Source organism: Hemibagrus wyckioides, linkage group LG09, assembly GCF_019097595.1.
Source record: "Hemibagrus wyckioides isolate EC202008001 linkage group LG09, SWU_Hwy_1.0, whole genome shotgun sequence".
In the NCBI taxonomy this organism is placed as follows: domain Eukaryota; kingdom Metazoa; phylum Chordata; class Actinopteri; order Siluriformes; family Bagridae; genus Hemibagrus; species Hemibagrus wyckioides.
The window spans coordinates 14668408-14688901 of NC_080718.1; the positions used below are offsets into that span (position 1 = coordinate 14668408).

Genomic DNA, 20494 nt, shown 5'->3' on the forward strand with positions numbered 1-20494 from the left:
CCTTGTGCACCAAGCCTTCTTGCCTGATGCCACTAATGCTCTTGTAGCTGAATGGGCAAATTCCCACAGCCATGCACTAGTGAAACGCATTCCCAAATGAGTGGAGGCCTTTACAGCAGTGAAAAGGGTTTAAAAAGGAATATTCAATGAGCACATGATGGTCAGATGTCCACAAGGTGTATTAGTTGTTAGTAGGAGGAAGACTTGAAGAGCTGAGGATAATGAATATGTGAGCTGTATTTAAGGCCTGGTGGTCTAGATTGTTTTTTTAAAAAGCTGCTTTGTGAAAATGTTAAGCACTCTATCAATAACATTTAACTTTATTGTTTTAACAATGATGGTAATAAATTGCATATCACTGTACTTATATCAGTGTACATTAGTTACTAAAAATAAGGATATACAGTATGCAAGTCCTGATTTTGCCATTTAAAAAAAAAAACAGAAAAAGTCATGGTAAATGATAGAAATATCTGGCTTTATTTCTTGTAGCTTCTCCACTTAACCTGCCTTCTGTTGTTACATATGCAAGTCCTAAACATTTTATATACAGTATCCCCAGGTCCTACCCTTGCTTTACTGGATAACCCCACATGTACAGTATAAGGACTGCAGCTGTAATTATGAAGACCTGTATTAACAATGCATTCATACTGTTAATACTCCAGTTAGTAGTATTATTTGCCTTTATAGTGTGTGGCATGGTGTATAATCAATTGGCCGCTCATGACCCTGTCGCCGGTTCACCACTGTTCCTTTTTTGGACCACTTTTGATAGATACTGACCACTGCAGACCGGGAACACCCCACAAGAGCTGCAGCTTTGGAGATGCTCTGATCCAGTCATCTAGCCATCACAATCTTTCCCTCATCAAACTCGCTCAAATCCTTACACTTGTCCATTTTTCCTGCTTCCACATCAACTTTGAGGACAAAATGTTCACCTGCTGCCTAATATATCCCACCCAGTAACAGGTGCCATGATGAGGAGAACATCAGTCTTATTCACTTCACCTGTCACTGCTCATAATGTTATGCCTGATCCGTGTATTATCCTATATCATAATTGTGTGTTTCCAAATTTTTGGGAAGGCACACAAATGAGTGTGATGGTCAAGTGTACACAAAGCTTTGGCCATATAGTATAGGTGGACTACCTAAATTAGGTGTAAATATTAGTGCATGGTGTCCTATGATGAACTGGCAACCCAGGAAGTTTGTTCTTGCTTCATGTCCAGTGTTCCCAGGACATGATTCCACTACAACTTCTTACCAGGATCAAGTGATTACTAAAGATGAAAGAATGAATGAAAAATCGTATTAAAGGGAGAAGATCTGTGTGCGCAAAACACTGTCAAAACAAATATTTCTGTAGAATGAATTGTATGGGGACTTTTTTTTTTTTCTAAAATGTCAGTGAAACTAAGGAGGGGACTGACTATCCACATATCTGTGCTAGGTGTGTGTGTGTGTGTGTGTGTGTGTGAGAGAGAGAGAGAGAGAGAGAGAGAGAGAGATTTGTGCTCATCCTTTGCTCCTCCTGTTTGCGTCAGAACCCAGGCGGTGCGGAAGCATTTACACCTGTGTTCATCCTCAGCGGCAACAAAAAGTATGTACACTCTGTTTTCTTATACACTTTCAGAAAATTAACACCACCATCTTTTTTTGTTTAGTGATATTTCCTGCAGTTTAGACTCTAACAGGAACAGATACTTGACTCCAAAGTCTCAGATCCTTAAAGAATTCTAATGTACTCAACTAAGTACAGGAGAAATCTGGTGCTCGGGGATGGGATTAAAACATCACGTGCCTTACTATAAAACTACAAATCAAGAGAAAAAATAAATGAATGAATAAATAAAGTTAGCATATTTAACAGCGTACACACACGGTCTTAACGACAAGTAAACAGACTCAGACTCAGGCGCTGTGAGAGGCGCCAGTGCGCATGTGCGTGTTTCTGCCTATTCTTTGACAGAGCTGTGGTCATTTTCAGTGGAAATGCCAGGGACTTTATCTGTTTAGAAAAACATCAGAGAAAGCGAAAGTGAAGAAAAAGGGAAAGAATGTCCTTCCTCCAAGCACGGACACATCTGAATTTGCATTAAAAAAAACAGCACCTGTTGTCAGAGTCTCGCACTTTTATTTATTCTTAGTTGCTCATATCTAGGTTTTCTAATACTGTTATTTATTCAGCTGGCATCTAGTGTTTATAGCTAATATACAGATTTATGATGTGTAATATACAGATTTAAGATGTCATGACATTCAATTATCTAAAAAGAAACCCAAGACACAATGTCAATTCATATGTTCATGTAAAAATGACTTTATTAGGCTCCAGCATGTCCTTCACTGTCTCCATTTTCTTCTGTCTTCTATTCCTGGAAATTCAACTTCACCATAGAAAAGGCAATACAGGCACCCATACGGTCAGAGGAAGCAAGTGTTGGCTTCATGTTTTCGGATGAAACACAATCGCTACTTCCTGTTTTCTCTTTCCTCAGAAGAACTTCCCACAATATCGCACATGTGTAAAGTCACCAAAAATGTGAAGAAGTGACAAACATGAGGTCTAACCTTCATACTGAGGAGTGCTGACTTGCTGAAAGATTAGAAAAGACTATGAAGGAGGACATATGATGACCTCAGCTGCTACTGTAGACCCCAGTGGATTTTTTTTTTTTTTACCTGTTTTAAGCTGTGCATTACTGCACTGATTAGATGAGAGAGTTGTAGTTAGAAAGTGTGAGTGGGCAGCGATGGAGAACCTCAGCGAAGATGGCTTTGAGAGAGGTGAACAGTTTGGAGACTGGTCCACCTGCAGCTCTGGACACTGGGATGAGGATCACAGGGACAGCAGTGGCTTTGGGAACTGGGCTAGTTTTAAAGAAGGTCTTGGTGAAGATACTGCAGATGTATCAACTCAGGAAGGACATGGTCATGAACACAAGGTAACTATGATGTGTTTGGCAACTAAATGCAAGCTCTCTTTTTTTTTATCTTCATAGTAATGATAAATAGAAGTTTTAAAGTTTTATTCATTCCTAAACATTTTGCCAATACGTTTCTAGAAAATCTGGGGGGTTGGAAAGGAGAATGCAGTGGTGTGAGAACTGTTTTTCTGCTACAGTAAACACATCAACAGCCATTACAGCTGCATTTATAAATGCTACTGTGTTTACACATCCAACTTGTAATTACTTTCATTCTTGAAAAAGAAACTTTTGAAGTAAAATAAATGGTGCAAATGCAAATCATAAAATAAACGGTACGTTGCAGAAATGGCAAAACAAAATAATGAACATCAGAAGTAATCTAACAAAGAAAATGCTTTATTGAGCACCCTAAAATGGTTTTTTTTTAGTTTATCTGTGAAGAACCATGCAAGAAAATTTTGTATCAGAGAGTTATCCAAGTAGTTTGATAAGATTTGAAGCCTTAACTGTGCAACTAGACCTTGTGGATGGTTTTGTCCTGAGTGTAGGTTTTGATATTAATCATGTGATTAAAGGAGAAGACTATGTGCTCGGACAGAGCGAAGGCTAATAGTACTGAGTGTGTGAAAACATAAAGGACAGTATGAGAACATTGTCTTTTTATGAAGACAAATAGTGTGTCTTTTAATTTCTGGGAAGCGAAAATCTCTGGAGAAAGCAAATTACACATATCAACAAGGCGAAAGTTTCATTCTGAGTTAATAGAGGATCATTACAGATATCATATCATTACTATTTTCCCCCTTTTCCTAAAGCATATTTTCTAATACAACAAACCTACAACCTACAACAATACTTATACTTCTTATTCTATGACTTATGGGGAAAATTCTTCAGGCCCAGAAAGAATACTGGTAAATGCTGAAAATATGAAATGAAACTGAAATAATCTTCTTATGTAAAGTGGTTTTAAAAAAAAAAGTAAAGTGTATGGATAAAGAGCTTGACACTTGTGTGCAGGAAGAGAGAGATGATGCACTCTGGACTGCAATTCACAATTGCTTTCATGTTGAGGAGATGGTAAGAGAAACGGGCATGACGGATGTCCTGCCACTGTCACAGCTACTGCACAATTTCACACACAAACCTCCTCCACCAGCACTTATATTAAGGTAAGACATGACATGCGTATCATAGAAGCTGAAACATTCTGTATTGCCAACTAATGGAATGTATGCAGTGGGCTTTCTGGGACAAAATGCTGGTTATAAAATGTACCTGTTTAGCAGCTTTCAGTATAAGACATTTCAAACACACTACAGGTTTTGGAACACTGTTATTCATTTCATTCCTCCAGATTTGAGTCAGTGATTTATTTATTTTTTACATTTTTCTTCTACATTCTCGGTACAGAAAGGGTGCCAGCTTTTATCACAGGTTGTTGTGTGAGCCAAAATCTCAGAGCATCACGGGTCCTACGAAACCCAACTTGTATTCCCACAAGCAGCTCACTGACACACTACAGCTCAAACAGACCAACACTACACAGGTAAACAAAGAGAATGTAGAGACACATTTACTACTCTGAAATAATTTATATATGACATAATAATAATAATAATAATAATAATAATAAACAACAATAAGAACAATAATATTTAATATAATATATAATGATTAATATAATAATTCTCAATAATACAATTATTATTTTTATTATTATTATTATTATTATTATTATTATTATTATTATTATTATTATTATTATATTATATCAGGGGTTTGGGATGAATGTGGCAAACATGATGCAATTTATGGAGAAAACTGAATGTTATTGGAAGAGAGAATTGTTCTAGATTATTCTAGGGCACTAGATGGTGCACATGGATGAACTAAAGTAAACAGCTATTGGTCTTTACATTTCCAGAACACAGATATAGCTCAACTTGGGTTTGAGAAGCCTGAAAGTTCCTCTCCTGCTCTCATCCAAACAAAGGTAGGTTTGTGATTTTTGGAGAGATATGTGTCTATAGTGATGTTTATGTGCAGAAGCTAGAAATGCAACAGTAAAAGAGAAAAAAATAAAAACACTAAATAAGATAAAATAAAAACAACACATTTGGGAAAAAAATGCTGTTGTGTTCTTTGTGGTGTTGCTGTTGTGATTTAGTTTGTTAATGTGGCCACTTACAATCTGACTGAAAGGTTTGAACTTATTGCAAAGTGTACGCTAAACCCTTGTTGTGTATTTGTGTGTACAGTTAACGTCACCCACGTGCTGTCAGAATTCACCTGGATTCTTCTACCAGATCTCGCACCAGTGGCTCAGCCAGTATAGTTTGAGACTACAAAATCATCAGGGCAAGAAAGACCTGCTGTAATGACACACACACTTCCTTCTGCTGTGAAACACTGATATATTGATACTGATACACAGAAAACAATAGCAGTCTTTCTAATAATAGAGACATTAACTGGTCTAAACTAACACAGGAAATGACATTTTCATTGATCTTCACACCTCTCAAGTAAGTGTAACAAGGGCTAAGGGCTTGAAAATATTTAATGTGCGAAGAGAAATTCACTGTGTGTATACATCCATTATGCTTGCTCCAAAAATACGATATGTTACCAATCAAAGGCAAAAAAGGCATTTAAACTGTGCCTGAGGCGATAATATAAGGTGCTTACAGAACAAGATTCTACAAATCAAATTTTAAGCCATGGAGATCCAATGCTTTACTTTCATGGCTTAAAGGCATTCTCTAAAGTCACAAAGCATATTTTACTCACTAGGACATGTTTCAAGTTCTTCCAAAATTGCAAAATGGTTTTAAGAAACTGTGAAGTGTATGTTACACTAAACTCAGCAGCATTAATTCATTCCATATTGTGCATCTAAATGTTTGCCTGAGATGATTTCAGTGCTCTGTGTTAATTTCATCACTTACGCTGCAATGTCTGAACGGATGTGTGTCAAGCTGGCATCCTCTCTCACGTAATTCCAAATGAAATAAAGGAGGGACGTCCTGTTAGTTTTCAATGACTCCCTTTCAGTGGCCTGGAGAGATGATATCATTTTATTGCTAATGCTTTTGACTGCAACAAATCCACCTTGCAACAAATGTATTTGAGGTCCAAAAGTATTGTCTACCATTTTCTAGGTTTACACTAACAGCTCCTTGTCAAGCACAGCAGGTACAGCCTAGGGGTGCATGGTACTGCACCCCTAGGCTGTAACTAAGTGCTTGAACAATCCTTGACATATAACATAGCCTTCTAGTTGTTAAGAAAATACATAATGTATAGTTACATTTGTCCACAGTGGTGTCTCATCAACAGGGGCAACTGAGGCAGAGCCCCAGCATCAATATCAGTCATTCAACAAATGTTTGCATGGAGGCCTGATAGGTCATGCCTTTCCCTTCTTATCTTCTCCATTTTTTAAATATTTTAGTTTTAATTTACTTTTAACTAGATATTTATTAATAATTTATTAAACACGTGGAGACAGTATGTGATCTAAAGATCCATAAAGATTACTGATATATTGCCAAGATTTGGGAGAGGAAACAATGTGGAGTGAAGTAATGTCTGTTATTACAGTGTGTGTGAATTTCTTAAACCAATCAAGCATAATATTATAACCACTGCCAGGTGAATGAATAAGACTGATTATCTCCTCATCATGGCACCTGTTAGTGGGTGGGATATATTAGGCAGCAAGTGAACATTTTGTCCTCAAAGTTGACGTTAGAAGCAGGAAAAATGGGCAAGTGTAAGGATTTGGGCGAGGGCCAAATTGTGATGGCTTGACATCTGGATCAGAGCATCTCCATAAACGCAGCACTTGTGGGATGTTCCCAGTCTGCAGTGGTCAGTATCTATCAAAAGTCCTGTAAGTTGCAAGGTCCCATAAAGGCAAAACACACCTTCAGGGATCTTGTGCATCCATGCCTCGATGGTTCAGATCTGTTTCGGCAGCCAAAGGGGGACCAACACAATATTAGGCAGGTGGTCATAATGTTATGCCTGGTTGATGTATAATTAAATACATGAGAAGGGCTGTTCCTGTTCCTGAATCAGTTCCTGTTTTTTGTCCGGCTAAGTTTAATTGTTTTGTGTGTTTTCGAGACTGACTGTCAACTCTTTATTATTAATTTTATTAGCCTTACTAATAAAAGTCATTGGATAGAAGCCTAGAGGGTCAAGTGTGATAGTGTCTCAACTTAATTTTGTTCGAGGATTTGTGGCTGTTAATTTTGTACCTCCCACTAAAATCTGTGGCAAACGAAAAAACACTGCATTTTTGGGTAAGCACTACAAAATACTGATTTTATGCTCCACAACCTGTATTTGGTGTTGGATGAGGAGAAAAATAAACAACTGAACTGAAAGAACTGAATGAATTGTGTTTATTTGTTCTAATATTATTTTATATATCTATATATAATATTTTATTTAATGTAACTTCGGTATAAGCAGCATTCTTCCACACTGTACACAATATTAATTTATTACACAATAAATACAGTAGATTGAATATACAGTATGCATTTAAGAGAAAAGGTCTGTTTACAAGATTGAGATGTCAAAGGAGGAGTCAAAGTGATCTGACACACACTATACTTGCTTCATATATTTGTCTCAACAAGCTCCATTAAACTAAAATGTTTTTCGTTTTTGTTTTTGTAACATTTATATCTGATCGCAGATATTAGAATAGTTAAAGTAGGCTGTAGTTTCAATAGTATGTACATGAGCATCAGATAAAATCTTCGCAGATAAGTTACACACGGAAATCAGCAATAATGAGTCAGTTACTGTCATGCAGATGCAGAACTTCTGTGGTCAGATCATTTACTTGGTAATTTTTTAAGCAACTAGACCACAATAGAAGTGATAACAGTTGTCTTGTCTGCTTGACACACTGTAAAATATCAATCATGGTAGTCCAAACAACAAAGGCTTCAGACAGAAAAACTAAAAAAAAAAAAACTAGAACAAAACACAGGGAATTTCTGTTTTCTCTTCTGTTCATTTCCTTCAAGTTTACATGTAAATAATCACCCTTTTCACATGTTAATTTATTTTTGTAATCAAATATTTTTCAATCAAAATTAAATAATTACATTCATAAAATGTTATATATATATATATATATATATATATATATATATTTTTTTTTTTTTTTTTTTTTTTTTTTTTCATTTGATTTATTTTCACATGTTAACTTTTCACATGAATTATTCAATGACGTATTTCAGGGCATAACAGGTTGTTATATATGAAGGTGTTATTGAATATTGATTCTACAAATTACAAATGAAGAAGCTCAAGCACTCACCTTTTTTTTTTTTTTGCTACAGTTGCTTCAGTGAATATGGTGCAAAACACATTCTCTAACCCCGACAACAAATGTGAAGTCACTACCAAATTGTGCACATGTGAAAAAGTGAACGCATACAAACGAGAGCTGCTCTAAGAAACGGATTACTAATATAGCTGACTGAAGTATAATGAAGATGAGTTTGCCTGGAGGTTGGAGTTTTTCGGGGTTTTTTTTTCATTTGGACAGCATGCGACTGACACCCATACAAGCTACTTTGATTGGCTAAAAGCTCTCTCTCTGCTCTTAAAACAGTTCCCACCCCTGTTTCTATAGTTGCACAAATCACTTTTCCCCTACATTTCAGAGAAATATGTGGTGCAGAAGTGAGAATGCATGAAACTTGACATTTGTGAGTGAAGCAATTCAAGCAGTTATTGTTATTGTGGTCAAAATATATTCCAAAGGTGTGCAACACTCACTGCATATGAATTTATATAGTGATTTACAGGTGGGCAGAATTTGTCTGTGACTTTGTTGTTAACACAGGTGTGGGAATGTGTTTTGCACCATTCAGCAACTGTAGCAGAAACGTAAGTTTATGAGGTTCTTCATTTGTGATTTGTAGATTTGTGCACCTGCAATTATTGTCGAACATTCGGAAAAATAAAAAAAGTTTGTGACCCCATGAAGCAATTTTCTCTTTGGCTTCAAATTTACTGCTACACGTGTGTGACTATTTTCTACAACTACAAATTTCACTGCCTCAGGTGCTCAGTATTATTGTTCCAAAACCTATAAATACCGTCACTGAAATTAACCTTCACGTGTTTCTCGGATGTTAAAGAAACTCATGTGTGAAATGTGTGTGAGTTTCTCAACAGGTGTCAAATGACAGCAGTGCTCTGCGGTGATTGAACACAAAGTTTCTCACAAAGTGGCATAACTTTCAAATTCTGCCATTTCACAAACTTCCAGGAAATTACAAACAGGATGTGTTTTCAGTGTCAGTAGTGAAGTGGCTTCAGTATTGTAGTATGCCCCAGGTACTCTCATAGGTCAGTATTCTTATAGCTCCCCCTCCTTATAATCAATCAATATTTCATTAGTCTGTCTGTTATAGAGTTCATAGATCTACCTGTGTGTTGTTCTTTCCCCCTTCCAAAGATGAAAGCCTGAGCTTAACCCCCAAGAGATATTCAGTCACTGGGAGTTTTTCACCCCCTGTATGCATGACAGTTAAGGTTCTGGTCTATTTTTGTTCTTGTAAAATTATTGAATTTTAAACGTATTATATGCACACACTATTCATTTTACCTCCTGTACACTTATTCATTTGTGCTATGAACCAATCATGTGGCAGCAATACCACAGGTCTTAAGTTAAAGCCCCCATTAATCATCAGAATGGAAAAATTATGATCCTTGATGGCTTTGACCGTGGCGTGGGTGTAGGCCAGAAACTGCAAATATCAAAACAGTCTCTAGAAATTACCTAGACTGAGTCAAGCTTACAGGAAGTTTATGGTAACTATAGAAAAAAAAAGGCCCACAACTGCAGAAAAAAAAAATTCCCCTTGATGGGTTACACTCATGCCATCAAAGAAGTTATCTGACCTATCTAAGGTACATATCATTATGAATGGCAAGAAAGATGTACCAGGTTTCATTCTTTTGTTTGGCACATTTCATCATATATATATTTATATATATATATATAGAATTGTGAAATATGTATGAAGTGTGGTTTTCAGAAGACCAACTAAAGACTTTTTATTATACAAGATGTAGCAGCTCGGCCATGGAATGTACATGCATGTGAATGTTTCCCTAAAGTTATACGAATAACAAGAAGATTCATCTCTACTAGCAAGGGTATAAAATGGCTGGTAGTATGTAAATGGAAAAACCTAAAACTTGTTGAATGTTTAAACAAGATTTCTCCAAAATGTAATGCCATTCAATGAAATGTACATAGCTTATGTATATGTCCATCAAGGTTTCCATCAAATAGACAGATTTCACATGGTTTTTGTCTGCAAGGCACACTCCTGTGTTCCCTCACTAGACTTAAGCAGTTATCTGACCGTTCCCCCGTGATGACACAACTGGTCCTGTCTCCTGTCCAGAAGAGAAACCACTGCACAGGCAGAACTTGCTTCTGCAGATCTCCTTGCGGGTGTTGTCACTGGCCAGCACATACAGAATAGGGTTCGTAGCACTATTAAGAGTGGACAGTCCCAGAGAGATGGTGTAAGGTGAGTAAAGTGCTGTGTCAAAGACACAGGTCGTCTCTGAGAAATGGTAACTGACGGCCCGTAACAAAAGAATAATGTGATAGGGAGCAAAGCAGACCAGGAAGAACAGGATTACTGCCAGAACAAGATAGCGGACTTTAAATTTTTGCTCTGAACTCAAGCCAGCACTGGCCTGGACCATCGAAAGAATGCCACGGTTGGTGACCAGCAGAACGCACAGTGGAATGAAGAATCCAATCACAAAGCGGGAATAGTTGAAGGCAGTCACGGTGGCTGTGTTCTGTCCAGGTTCAAAGCACCGCTTCTCCTCTTTTGTATCTGTTTCACCTTCTCCCATGGTAAACACTGGCATGTGTCCCAGTGCCACGACAACTACAATTACTGAAGTGACTATTATAGCTAATTTCATCTGCCGCAGACCTCGAGATTTCAGTGAATACACCACAGCAATGTAACGATCCACAGACACGCAGCACAGGAGGAAGATGCTAACATACATGTTGTTAAAGAAAATGTAGCATGTCATTTTACAAGCCAGAGAGCCCATGAGCCAGCGATGGCCATGGTGTATGTAAATGGCCCATACAGGTAACGTTCCTAAGTACATCAGATCACACACAGACAGACTCAGCAGGTAGATTCCCAACACATTCTTCCTTTGCACCTCGAGGAAAGTAAGATAGATGGTGACGAGGTTAGCAGGTACTCCCACAATCAGAACAATGCCATACAGAATCAGAAGTGGAAGTCGGTCATTTTCATAGGGAAGGCTGCAGTTGTATGATGAATTCGATACATTGTATGAGGTTCCATTAGTCAATCCCATGGTCACTAAACACAGACATATTGGCCAGAGAGAAGCAGAGACTGACTCAGTAATCCATGTAGTGAAATAGAATACAGTTCAGTTTAAAAAATTAACACACTCAACTGCTACTGTGTGATGTATGCTATCTATAAATGTAGCACCTTCAACCACATGCAGTTTAGACAAACATGTTTTAAGTTCCTTTTTATTTTTTAAATTTGTTTGCTACTAATAAAAGAAATTCCATTTCTGTGCAAAGTTTACTCAGTAACATTGTAGTGTTGGAAATACAGACCAAAAACAATGATGTTCACATAGCAGATTGAACAAAGCGGAAACAGACCTATTCAAGATCTCTAAAACACTTTGCCCAGTCAATGTAGGTAAAAATATATATTTAAATATATAAATATTTAAATATAATATTTAATATTATTTAAATATTAAATATATATATATAGGTATGCTGATGAACATTTTATGCCCTATTAAGGCATGAACATTAATAGTCTATTAAAACACACTTAAATTTAACAAGAGATGTCCAGTGTTTTTTTCTGTTCAATCCTAATATGAAATAAAATAATTATAATACTTACAGATATAAAACAATCACAGACTGAGGTTCTAGACGATGTGCACCGTGTGAGTGTAGTCTGATGCACTTTCATTTGAAGAAAAAAACAGGAACACTGACGTGCTTTAGTTACATATCCGTCACACACATTACACCCTCTTCCTTTACTCTAACCACTTTAGTTGTGGGTGTCTGCATGACAAGAGTAAGCATTGCTTTTTAAAGCAATTTCTTGCTCTGGAATCATGTGTGGTGAAAAATGTAACTGTTTTCCTCTTTCATCCTTTATTTGCTGTGTATGTGCATGTGCATGTAGATGGGTCTGGGCAGATAAGCTTTGGACAGCTTTTTCGATTGATGTGTGGAAATACTACGTGAAAATAATGTCCACTAGGGTGCAGTGAATTATCCACAGAGCAGGCCCGAACTTTTCATCACAACCGCAATATTAACATGGGGTTAACCATTTTAAATAACTAAACTTTCTATAAACTAATAATGAATGAAAGAATGATTGAAAAAAAGAAAGGATAAATGAACGAATTTTAACATTAACACGCAGTTTTTGCACATAAACAGTTTTTGCACATCAACTAGGTATGTAACCTTAAACACTTGTTTTGCACATTACTTGTCTTGTTTTTCATCTAATTCTCCATATTTATATAAATATATATAATAAATATATATAATTTGCTTTAATAATCTATTCCGAAAGATATCAGGCGGCAAAACGAAATAAAAAAAAAAAGCAGGAACGGTCTCGACAGCCGCGGTGCGCACACGGAGCGTTTTACGTGTGACGCGTGATTCCGTTTCCAGTAATTTCTACGGGCAACAAAATCGGTGGGTCGCGTGAAGAGTGTTCCAGAAGTGTCCTGTAGACCGGACTGGTTCTCACGGCTGTCCGCTGATATCATTCACCTTGTACTTTTGAGTAAACATGGCCAAGTGGGGAGAAGGGGACCCTCGGTGGATCGTGGAAGAAAGAGCCGATGCTACAAATGTCAACAATTGGCACTGGTAAGATGTGAAGAGAGAGCGCTGAGCCGGCGTGTGGCTGATCACAGCCATCTTTGCTAACCATGGAGACATCCACTGTAATCACCGGCGATAAGATAACTCGCTACTGTTACATGTATATTCTTTTTGTTTGCATAAGCAACAGTTATATATCGAGGTTATTTCCAGATAGTTATAGCTGATGGACCAAGGTATATTTGTGACAGGTTGTCGGCATTTAGCTTTAAGACATGTAGCATTGTTTCCCCGGCGCTGTGTTAGCTAGAGGGCTACATGAATCATGGCATGGACAACACGTAACCTCTGGTCCTGTTGATTGTTCTCTTTTCGACCACAGACTACAATAGCATCCGCAATGGTAGAACGGGTTCTGGTGTCGAGACACTGAGGAATATTAATACTGAGATGTTTGCCTGTATTGACAGGAGGTTCATGGCTTTGGGGAGATGGTTTCCAGGCTCTTCTAGCTGTTTCTGTTTTTCCTCATATACACAGTCATATACCATTTAACATGTTTTACTTAAATACTAATAGCTTCTCCTTGAATTATAGTAATCAGTGTCTGTGGCACGTTTGGATGTCCAGAAACCTACTAGAAAAATGCTTCATAATTAATTATCAATACAACTTAAATCAAGTTAATTCATTTGCCCACTTCAGCTGGTCAGGGTCATGGTGGAACTGGAGTACTGGAATACTGGAATAAACCCTGTGTGGAAAGCCTTGCCATCATAGGACATCTCTTTCTCTCTCACTCTCTCTCTCACTCACTCACACACACACACACACACTCATGCATCTACTTATATGCATGTTTTGGGGAGGTGGGAGGAAACCAGAGGTAACACATAAAGGAAAAACAGAAACAGTAGGAGCTGTGAGGCAGTAGTTCATGGCATTTATGCCTTCAAGTATGCAGTGATTTTCTTAATGAATGCTGATGTCATCATGCAACTATTGCACTTTGTCATTTCTTGAACATTAGAGTGCTGATATAAAACTTGCCATGTCCCTGTATCTGTGATTTGGTTTTGTAAACCCAAGCTGTTGCTGTCTTGGTTAGGACGGAGAGGGACGCCACAAACTGGTCGTCAGAGAAGTTGAAAGAGCTTCTGGTGGGTCTGCAAGTAGAAAACGATGAAGGCAAATGTGAAATCACAGAGGTCAGCAAGGTGGAAGGAGAGGCTTCTATCAACAACCGAAAAGGGAAGCTCATCTTCTTCTACGAGTGGAACCTAAAGGCCAAGTGGAAAGGTGAGAGCAAGAGCATGTGTTGCTGCATAACCGTTGTTATGGCTGCCAGAATTAATGTATGAAATTTGAATACTCGTCAGATTTTCCAGACTATTTACTTATTGTGCTATATTTCTTATTATCTTTTGGCTTTTGATTTCAAAATATATGAAAAAGGAACAAAATGTCACTTAACTGACTCACTTTCTATGGCTCAACCTTGACTGGCTTTTCTTTTGGTCAAGTAGTAAGCAATGTATGTTCTGTAACGTGTTACACCCTATGAATCGAACATGTTAACGAAACAGGAAGCTGTTTTGTGTTGGGGGAGCTAAACCTAAGAGATCTGCAGGATGACCAGTTGCAGATGTTATAAAGTGACAAGGACACTGTCCAGTTTTGATTTATTTAATCATTTTTTTTTAAATAGGGACCTCGAAATCAGGGATCAAATACAAAGGAGAGATTGACGTTCCAAACCTGTCTGATGAAAATGATAAAGAGGACCTTGACGTAAGTTATTTTAGTGCACAAAACACTTTCTTTGTATAATATATTTTTTGCACACACTGAGTAGTGTGTTGTGTGTGATTGTTACACAGCCATCTAAATTATTCTCATATCTATTCATTATTAATTCTATCTATTGTTATATATTTTCTCATGCTGTTTAATAATTGTGGCTTTTGTTTTTGATGTGGGGAAACAGATCAGTGTGTCCCTTTGTAAAGGCGAGCCTGACACACCACTCTTTAATCTGATGAGAAAGGAGGGGGCTTCGAAAGTCCGCGACGCACTGAGCAGCTACCTTGACCTTCTCAAAACAGGTCAGCCGTTCTAACATAGCTTATGACAGCCCGCTTTGTTAATACTCCAGTAAAGGTCTAGCAACCGCTTACTCTGAAATCAGTTATTACAAGAGAAACTGCATTACACCTGATAGGAGATGAAAGGGCTACGAGTGAGGTGTGGCATATTGATAGGGGGTTGGCTTTCTTCAGTGCAGGGCAGTATTACCCTGCAGCTGCAGGGAGGAAGCACTAGAGGGCAACAGAGAACACATGATTTAGTTTTTGAATATTATGTCAGTAAGTATGCCTGTAAGAACAAATAAAAAAAAAATCTCGTCTTTGTCTTTAGATTTTAGGGTCAATCAACAGTTCCACAAATAATGTTGGGAAACTTCTGTTATTAAGATTTAGGAGTTATTGAGTTATACTGTTATTCAGTTATTATACTGTTTGTGTGTAACTCCATGATGAATTTGTCTGACCTCTCGTTTGCACAGAGTTCACGCAGGGCATGATCTTACCAACTGCCAATGGTGTGACCAAACAGGCAACCTCTCAGACGAAAGTCAAGCTGAACAAAACCCAGGTAGTTATGGACATTTGCAGGTGGCACCTGTTAATCTCCTTAATTGAGAAAAATCACTCTTAATTTTCTAAGAATTTTGAGTGATGTGTATTAATGAATTAACAGACTGTGGCGTTGATTTCTGATGGAGTTTGTCATTTTCATGCACAGATTGGCTCAGGTGGCACAGCTCCTCCTCCCGGCACAGGGGTAAAGATCCCTACATGCAAGTTCTCCATAAAAGACACTTTCCTCACTTCACCGGAGGAGCTCTACAGAGTTTTCCTCAAACAGGAGGTCAGTATAGTCTGAATTATTAACACACAAAAAGTGCTCTCTTGGGTAATTTTCATCTTTATTATAATGTAGTTATGTGTGTTGTAGTTGGTGCAGGCATTTACGCACTCAGCTGCCATCGTTGACCCAGAGAAGGGAGGCAAGTTCCGCCTGTTGGATGGAAATGTATTCGGAGAGTTCCAGGAGCTGGTGAGAATCTGTTTGTTTATATTAGAAATGTACGTACTGAGTTATACATGGGTTAAAGATGAGACGGTTGTCACGGTACATTCGAAGTACTCTTGAGTAAATGAGTTACAAAGCTTTGTTGTTTCATATCTACTATCTGTATATGTAAGTAAATCACCACTTGAAAATTAAGCAGCTAGTGACTGGAAATCTTGCTGGGGTTTGCACAGGTTCCTGACGAGAAGATAGTCATGAAATGGAGGTACAACACGTGGCCAAGCGGTAAGAGATTAAACTTTAAGAAGAACTAAATAATGTTAGTGTCTGCATTAGTCCAAAACATGTCATTAAATACTTAAGTATATACCTCAGTAAATTTATTAATCTATAAATGACAGTGCTTTTGATGGTTTCCTGAGGGATTTAATGATGGAGATATTCAAGAATCAAGTAGCTTTATTGTCATTTCAACCACACACGGCATTTTTTATATCTTTGTTGTCTGAACAAAAAGGCAAGTCTTTGCTTTCACTTCTGTGACTGGCTTCCAGTTCAGAGAGAGAAATCCAAATAGTTGAAATAGTTCTGTGGTGCACTATGTGTAAATTAGTCTGATTATCAAAATCTTTTTATATCATGTTTGTGCCCTGCCTAAATAGAGGGCTTAAAACATTGGTGTTAGCTTAAGTTTCAGTTAATCCTTCCTTGTTTGCTTTCTCACTTTTCTCCTTTCCCCTTTGTCTTGTCTACACTGGGATGTAGAGCACTATGCGACAGTGACGCTGACCTTCATAGACAAGGGCAATGAGACCGGGCTGAAGATCGAGTGCCGAGCCGTGCCAGAGAGCGAGGAGGACCGCACGCGAGAAGGCTGGCAGAGGTACTACTGCCAGGCCATCAAACAGACATTTGGCTTTGGTGCACGACTCTGCTGAGCTTTAACTTCAGCCGTCACATCATTTTGGCTGTTTTTTTTTTCCCCCTTTTTTCTTCCCTATGTACAAATGAGCACCTGGAATGTGACTCTACTGAAAAACAGACTTACCATTGCACCATGTTCTACCTTTCTGGTTTTGGTTTATGTGTTTAAAAAAAAAAAAAATCCAAAAATCAGAAAAGAAATGTATAGTTACAATGATTGACATGAGGTAAGGTATTGACATTCTTTTCATGTATCATCATTTATCGTAGCGCAGTAAGATCTACATTTGGCACTCTCACCTCCTGACCTTGTCTGGACAGGGGCAGACTTGACTTGTGCCTTCTTTGGATTGAGAGTTTAACTTATGGATCCGTTTGTCATGTAGGACTGAGAAAAGTAAAATGAATTGTCAAACCACTAAATTTTGTTCTGATTAGATATGACAAAAAAAAAAAAACAATTAGGAAAAAAAATCATTTCTATAAATGGTTATCAACATGATATCATATGGTATTATAATTTATGTGATATTTGCTTGAAATGTTTTATTCTCAGAAAAGGACCTAGGCTTGTATGTTCAGATTGATGTATTCAAATTTGTTTCAAATGTGCAAGTGGGCATTTTTTTTTTTCTTTTTCCTTCCACATGACTGCTTTTGTATACATTTAATTCATTCCCCAGCATATTTTGTCTGTTTTATGTACCTGATGTCATTCAAATGAACAGTTTTCCTCAAGGCATCGTGCAGAAGATGAGACGAAAAAAAAATATATGAACTCATTTCAGGAATGAAAGAAAGTTGTTTTTAAATATGGAAATGCTCTAGGTCTATAGAAATCTGATTTTATTTATTTTACCTCAGCATCATAATTTGGAAACGGGGTGAAACTGTAACTCGCATTCTTAAAATGACTTTCATCATCCTCTCACTCCTTTTATATAACTCTCTTTTTCCTCTGATTCTATTAGTGATTTGTTAAATATTGAGTAAGAACGGAAAATGGCTTTCAAAAATCATGTAACATCCACAGAACATTTTTACAGCAAAACTTAAAACAATACATAGTGTTGTAGCTATAAAATACATCCTCTTATGTGTATTCTCCCCAAAGCCCATTTTCTTCTGGATTACATGAATAGCACATTAAATCTGGTTAAGGAACAGTGCTGTAGTTTTGATAGCATTGATCTTTCATTAGCTCTTTAACATGTTAGACAGTCGCAGGTTCAACAACAATTATGAATATCCAACAGAGGAAAAGAAAAAGTAGCAGTAGTGCTCAGAATAGAAAACAAATATCTCCCTCTTTATAGAATAACACAAAAATCATATTCCTTACAAAGGATTTAAAACTTACTAAAGTCATGAACAAGATATCTGCATTACCATTTTTACACACACACACACATTATATATATATATATATATAGAAATAGATAGACATTTTTGTTTTATCAAAATTCTACGCATTTTAGTTTTCTTTGCATTTTAATTCTGCCTTAGTAGCAAAAAAATTACAAATTAAAATTTTTTTGGGGGGGGGAATATTAAAAGAAAATGTTGGGTTTTCATAAATATTGCTGGAGTATTTTTTGTCACAGAGGTGAGCTACAGAGCCAGCTAGAAGAGTAAATTGCAATGACATTTGGACGGCAGTATAATAGCTGATGAAATGTGGAGAATACCTCCTTATGCAGACTATTCTTTCCTCTTATCTAGTGTGTAGCATATGTTGAGAGGATCCAAGTCCTGCTCCTTTGTAGCCCGTACAGTAGAATCGATGAATGAATCTTAAGAGCGGGACTCACTATGTCAGCGGCTGTTATCAAGGTGACTGTGTCTCCAAGCAGATGACAAGCTCAGACTCCTGGGAAAGAAATCAAGCACAGGCTGAGCAAAACATACACAGAAACCCCAACACACACACACTAAACTGAATTAATGCTTGTCCAGAGAGCTGAATGATGTTCACGCAGGTACATTTTCAATGCAGAGCTCAATGGCAGTTGAACCTATATTGTTTTAAACCGAGTCTCAAGCATAAGGCATGACATTAAAAAGGTTTTGGGAAAGGTTTTAAAAATATTTTCCTACACTAGAGGAGTCTGAAGGCTCAGTATTATGCCTCTTGGGCAGCTCCTCCTTCTCTGGTGATTTGGTTTTGATGGACATGTTGTGCCACTTCTTTCTAGAAAGGAGGTCAACATTTATACTCAAAAGCATGCAACATCAATGTGACAGTGAATCCTTGGCATATATCATCTCCAAAGCAGTTGACATGCGAGAGAGCAAGCACTGAGCAATAACGTATGAATTGTGATGTGGTGAATCTACACAGGCAATAAAACCGTTCAAGGCTCTTCAGCTGAATGCTGGATTATGTACCTGTGCCCCAAACACTTCCCCTTGGCTTTGCTCTCTTTAGCGGGTGCCGAGCCAGAGGCCTGATCTGCAAGCTCCCTCAGGAAGTCGAACAGCTTCTCAGACTCAATGCACTGTTTCCTGTAGGATATATGAAAGGTGGTGACATGAAGTAAGTGCATGGATGAGGAAGATTTCACTTTGCACACACCCACAGGCAAAAAGGAAAAGCAGAACAATGGTTAAATTGATTGTAAATCTAGTATGAGATATTTTAACCACTTACATGTGGTTGATGGACATGACTCTGCTGTTCTTGGACTGAGTGATTAAGCTGGTCTTGGTGAGCAGTGAGATCAAGAACATTTCCAGAGCTTTAGCTTAGCATCAAGTCAAGGAATATATTGCAGAGTTCACACCTTTCCCCTTTCTAATTAACAATCATTAGCATTGAGTAGATAAACAGCAAACAGTGCTCTGAAAGGATACATATAATGACCGGAACAGCAGTGGCCATTCTGCCCACCTCCGTGTCTTTCTGCATGATTTTCTTAATGCGACCCTGCTTGAGAGTGGAGCACAGGCTGGCTCAGTTCACGCACAGAAAAACTTCTTAATTATCAAGAAACCTCGGGTTTTACTCACGGGTGGAAAACGAACGTTGTATTTTCTTTTCTGTCCAGGCATTTCGGTCCTTTAAATACCCGTTTGCGGGTTACATTTTGACGAATTTGACAGTTTTGTGTTAGGCGTTCCATTTGTTTACCTTTCACAGGAAGTCCAGCTTCTCAAGTGAAGAAAGCCGAGAAGTGGAGGTGATCAAGACGGAGGCCACGCCCACAAACTCCAGCCTACGTCATCAATCGTATTTTTCGTATTTTTAATAGTATCAATTTTTTTTTTCTGTTAGGTGACTAAAAATAGATAAATACATCTGTGAATCCGGACACAATAAATGTCTTGTTTCTATAAATTAAATCCTTTTTTTCCTAATTTATTTATTTATTTATTTATTTATTTATTTACATTTTGTCTTAATGATATGCAAAGCTATGTAGTCACATGCATTTAAATGTTTACAATTTTAGGCATTTTGGATTATATTTTACCATTTTAATTCTATGACATAAAGGCATTAAGGAAGAATTTAATTATATATCATTTATAAAATATTTTTTAAAGTCTATATATATATATATATATATATATATATATATATATA

At 37.4% G+C, this 20494-nt stretch overlaps 4 protein-coding genes across 8 annotated transcripts; 2 read left to right on the forward strand and 2 right to left on the reverse strand.

The window, feature by feature from the left end:
• The first annotated feature begins 1511 nt into the window (after positions 1 to 1511).
• Positions 1512 to 7345, forward strand: si:dkey-229e3.2 (uncharacterized). 3 transcript variants are annotated; one of them, XM_058399238.1, is made up of 6 exons: positions 1512 to 1609; positions 2408 to 2954; positions 3960 to 4111; positions 4353 to 4488; positions 4867 to 4935; positions 5201 to 7345. In XM_058399238.1, exons 2-6 carry the CDS (start codon positions 2763 to 2765, stop codon positions 5318 to 5320), a joined length of 669 nt encoding a protein of 222 aa, XP_058255221.1. In that variant the 5' UTR covers positions 1512 to 1609; positions 2408 to 2762; the 3' UTR covers positions 5321 to 7345. The 3 variants fall into 3 exon arrangements, with proteins under 3 accessions (XP_058255221.1, XP_058255223.1, XP_058255224.1); XM_058399240.1 differs by having other exon boundaries at positions 1518 to 1609; positions 2508 to 2954; XM_058399241.1 differs by having other exon boundaries at positions 1520 to 1609; positions 2511 to 2954.
• Positions 7346 to 8133: 788 nt separating this feature from the next.
• On the reverse strand, positions 8134 to 12031 carry gpr132a (G protein-coupled receptor 132a). The gene is made up of 2 exons (XM_058399237.1): positions 11933 to 12031; positions 8134 to 11356 (listed from the first exon to the last, which is right to left on the reverse strand). Exon 2 carries the CDS (start codon positions 11349 to 11351, stop codon positions 10338 to 10340), a length of 1014 nt encoding a protein of 337 aa, XP_058255220.1. The 5' UTR covers positions 11352 to 11356; positions 11933 to 12031; the 3' UTR covers positions 8134 to 10337.
• Positions 12032 to 12714: 683 nt separating this feature from the next.
• ahsa1b (AHA1, activator of heat shock protein ATPase homolog 1b) lies at positions 12715 to 17660 on the forward strand. The gene is made up of 9 exons (XM_058399236.1): positions 12715 to 12933; positions 13997 to 14187; positions 14597 to 14679; positions 14876 to 14993; positions 15455 to 15543; positions 15694 to 15819; positions 15907 to 16008; positions 16218 to 16269; positions 16750 to 17660. Exons 1-9 carry the CDS (start codon positions 12854 to 12856, stop codon positions 16920 to 16922), a joined length of 1014 nt encoding a protein of 337 aa, XP_058255219.1. The 5' UTR covers positions 12715 to 12853; the 3' UTR covers positions 16923 to 17660.
• Positions 17073 to 20117, reverse strand: LOC131359380 (dr1-associated corepressor). 3 transcript variants are annotated; one of them, XM_058399242.1, is made up of 6 exons: positions 19918 to 20109; positions 19762 to 19834; positions 19559 to 19652; positions 19297 to 19413; positions 19006 to 19099; positions 17073 to 18778 (listed from the first exon to the last, which is right to left on the reverse strand). In XM_058399242.1, exons 1-6 carry the CDS (start codon positions 19957 to 19959, stop codon positions 18737 to 18739), a joined length of 462 nt encoding a protein of 153 aa, XP_058255225.1. In that variant the 5' UTR covers positions 19960 to 20109; the 3' UTR covers positions 17073 to 18736. The 3 variants fall into 3 exon arrangements, with proteins under 3 accessions (XP_058255225.1, XP_058255226.1, XP_058255227.1); XM_058399243.1 differs by having other exon boundaries at positions 17073 to 19095; positions 19918 to 20117; XM_058399244.1 differs by lacking the exon at positions 19006 to 19099 and having other exon boundaries at positions 19918 to 20112.
• Between the last annotated feature and the right edge of the window lie 377 nt (positions 20118 to 20494).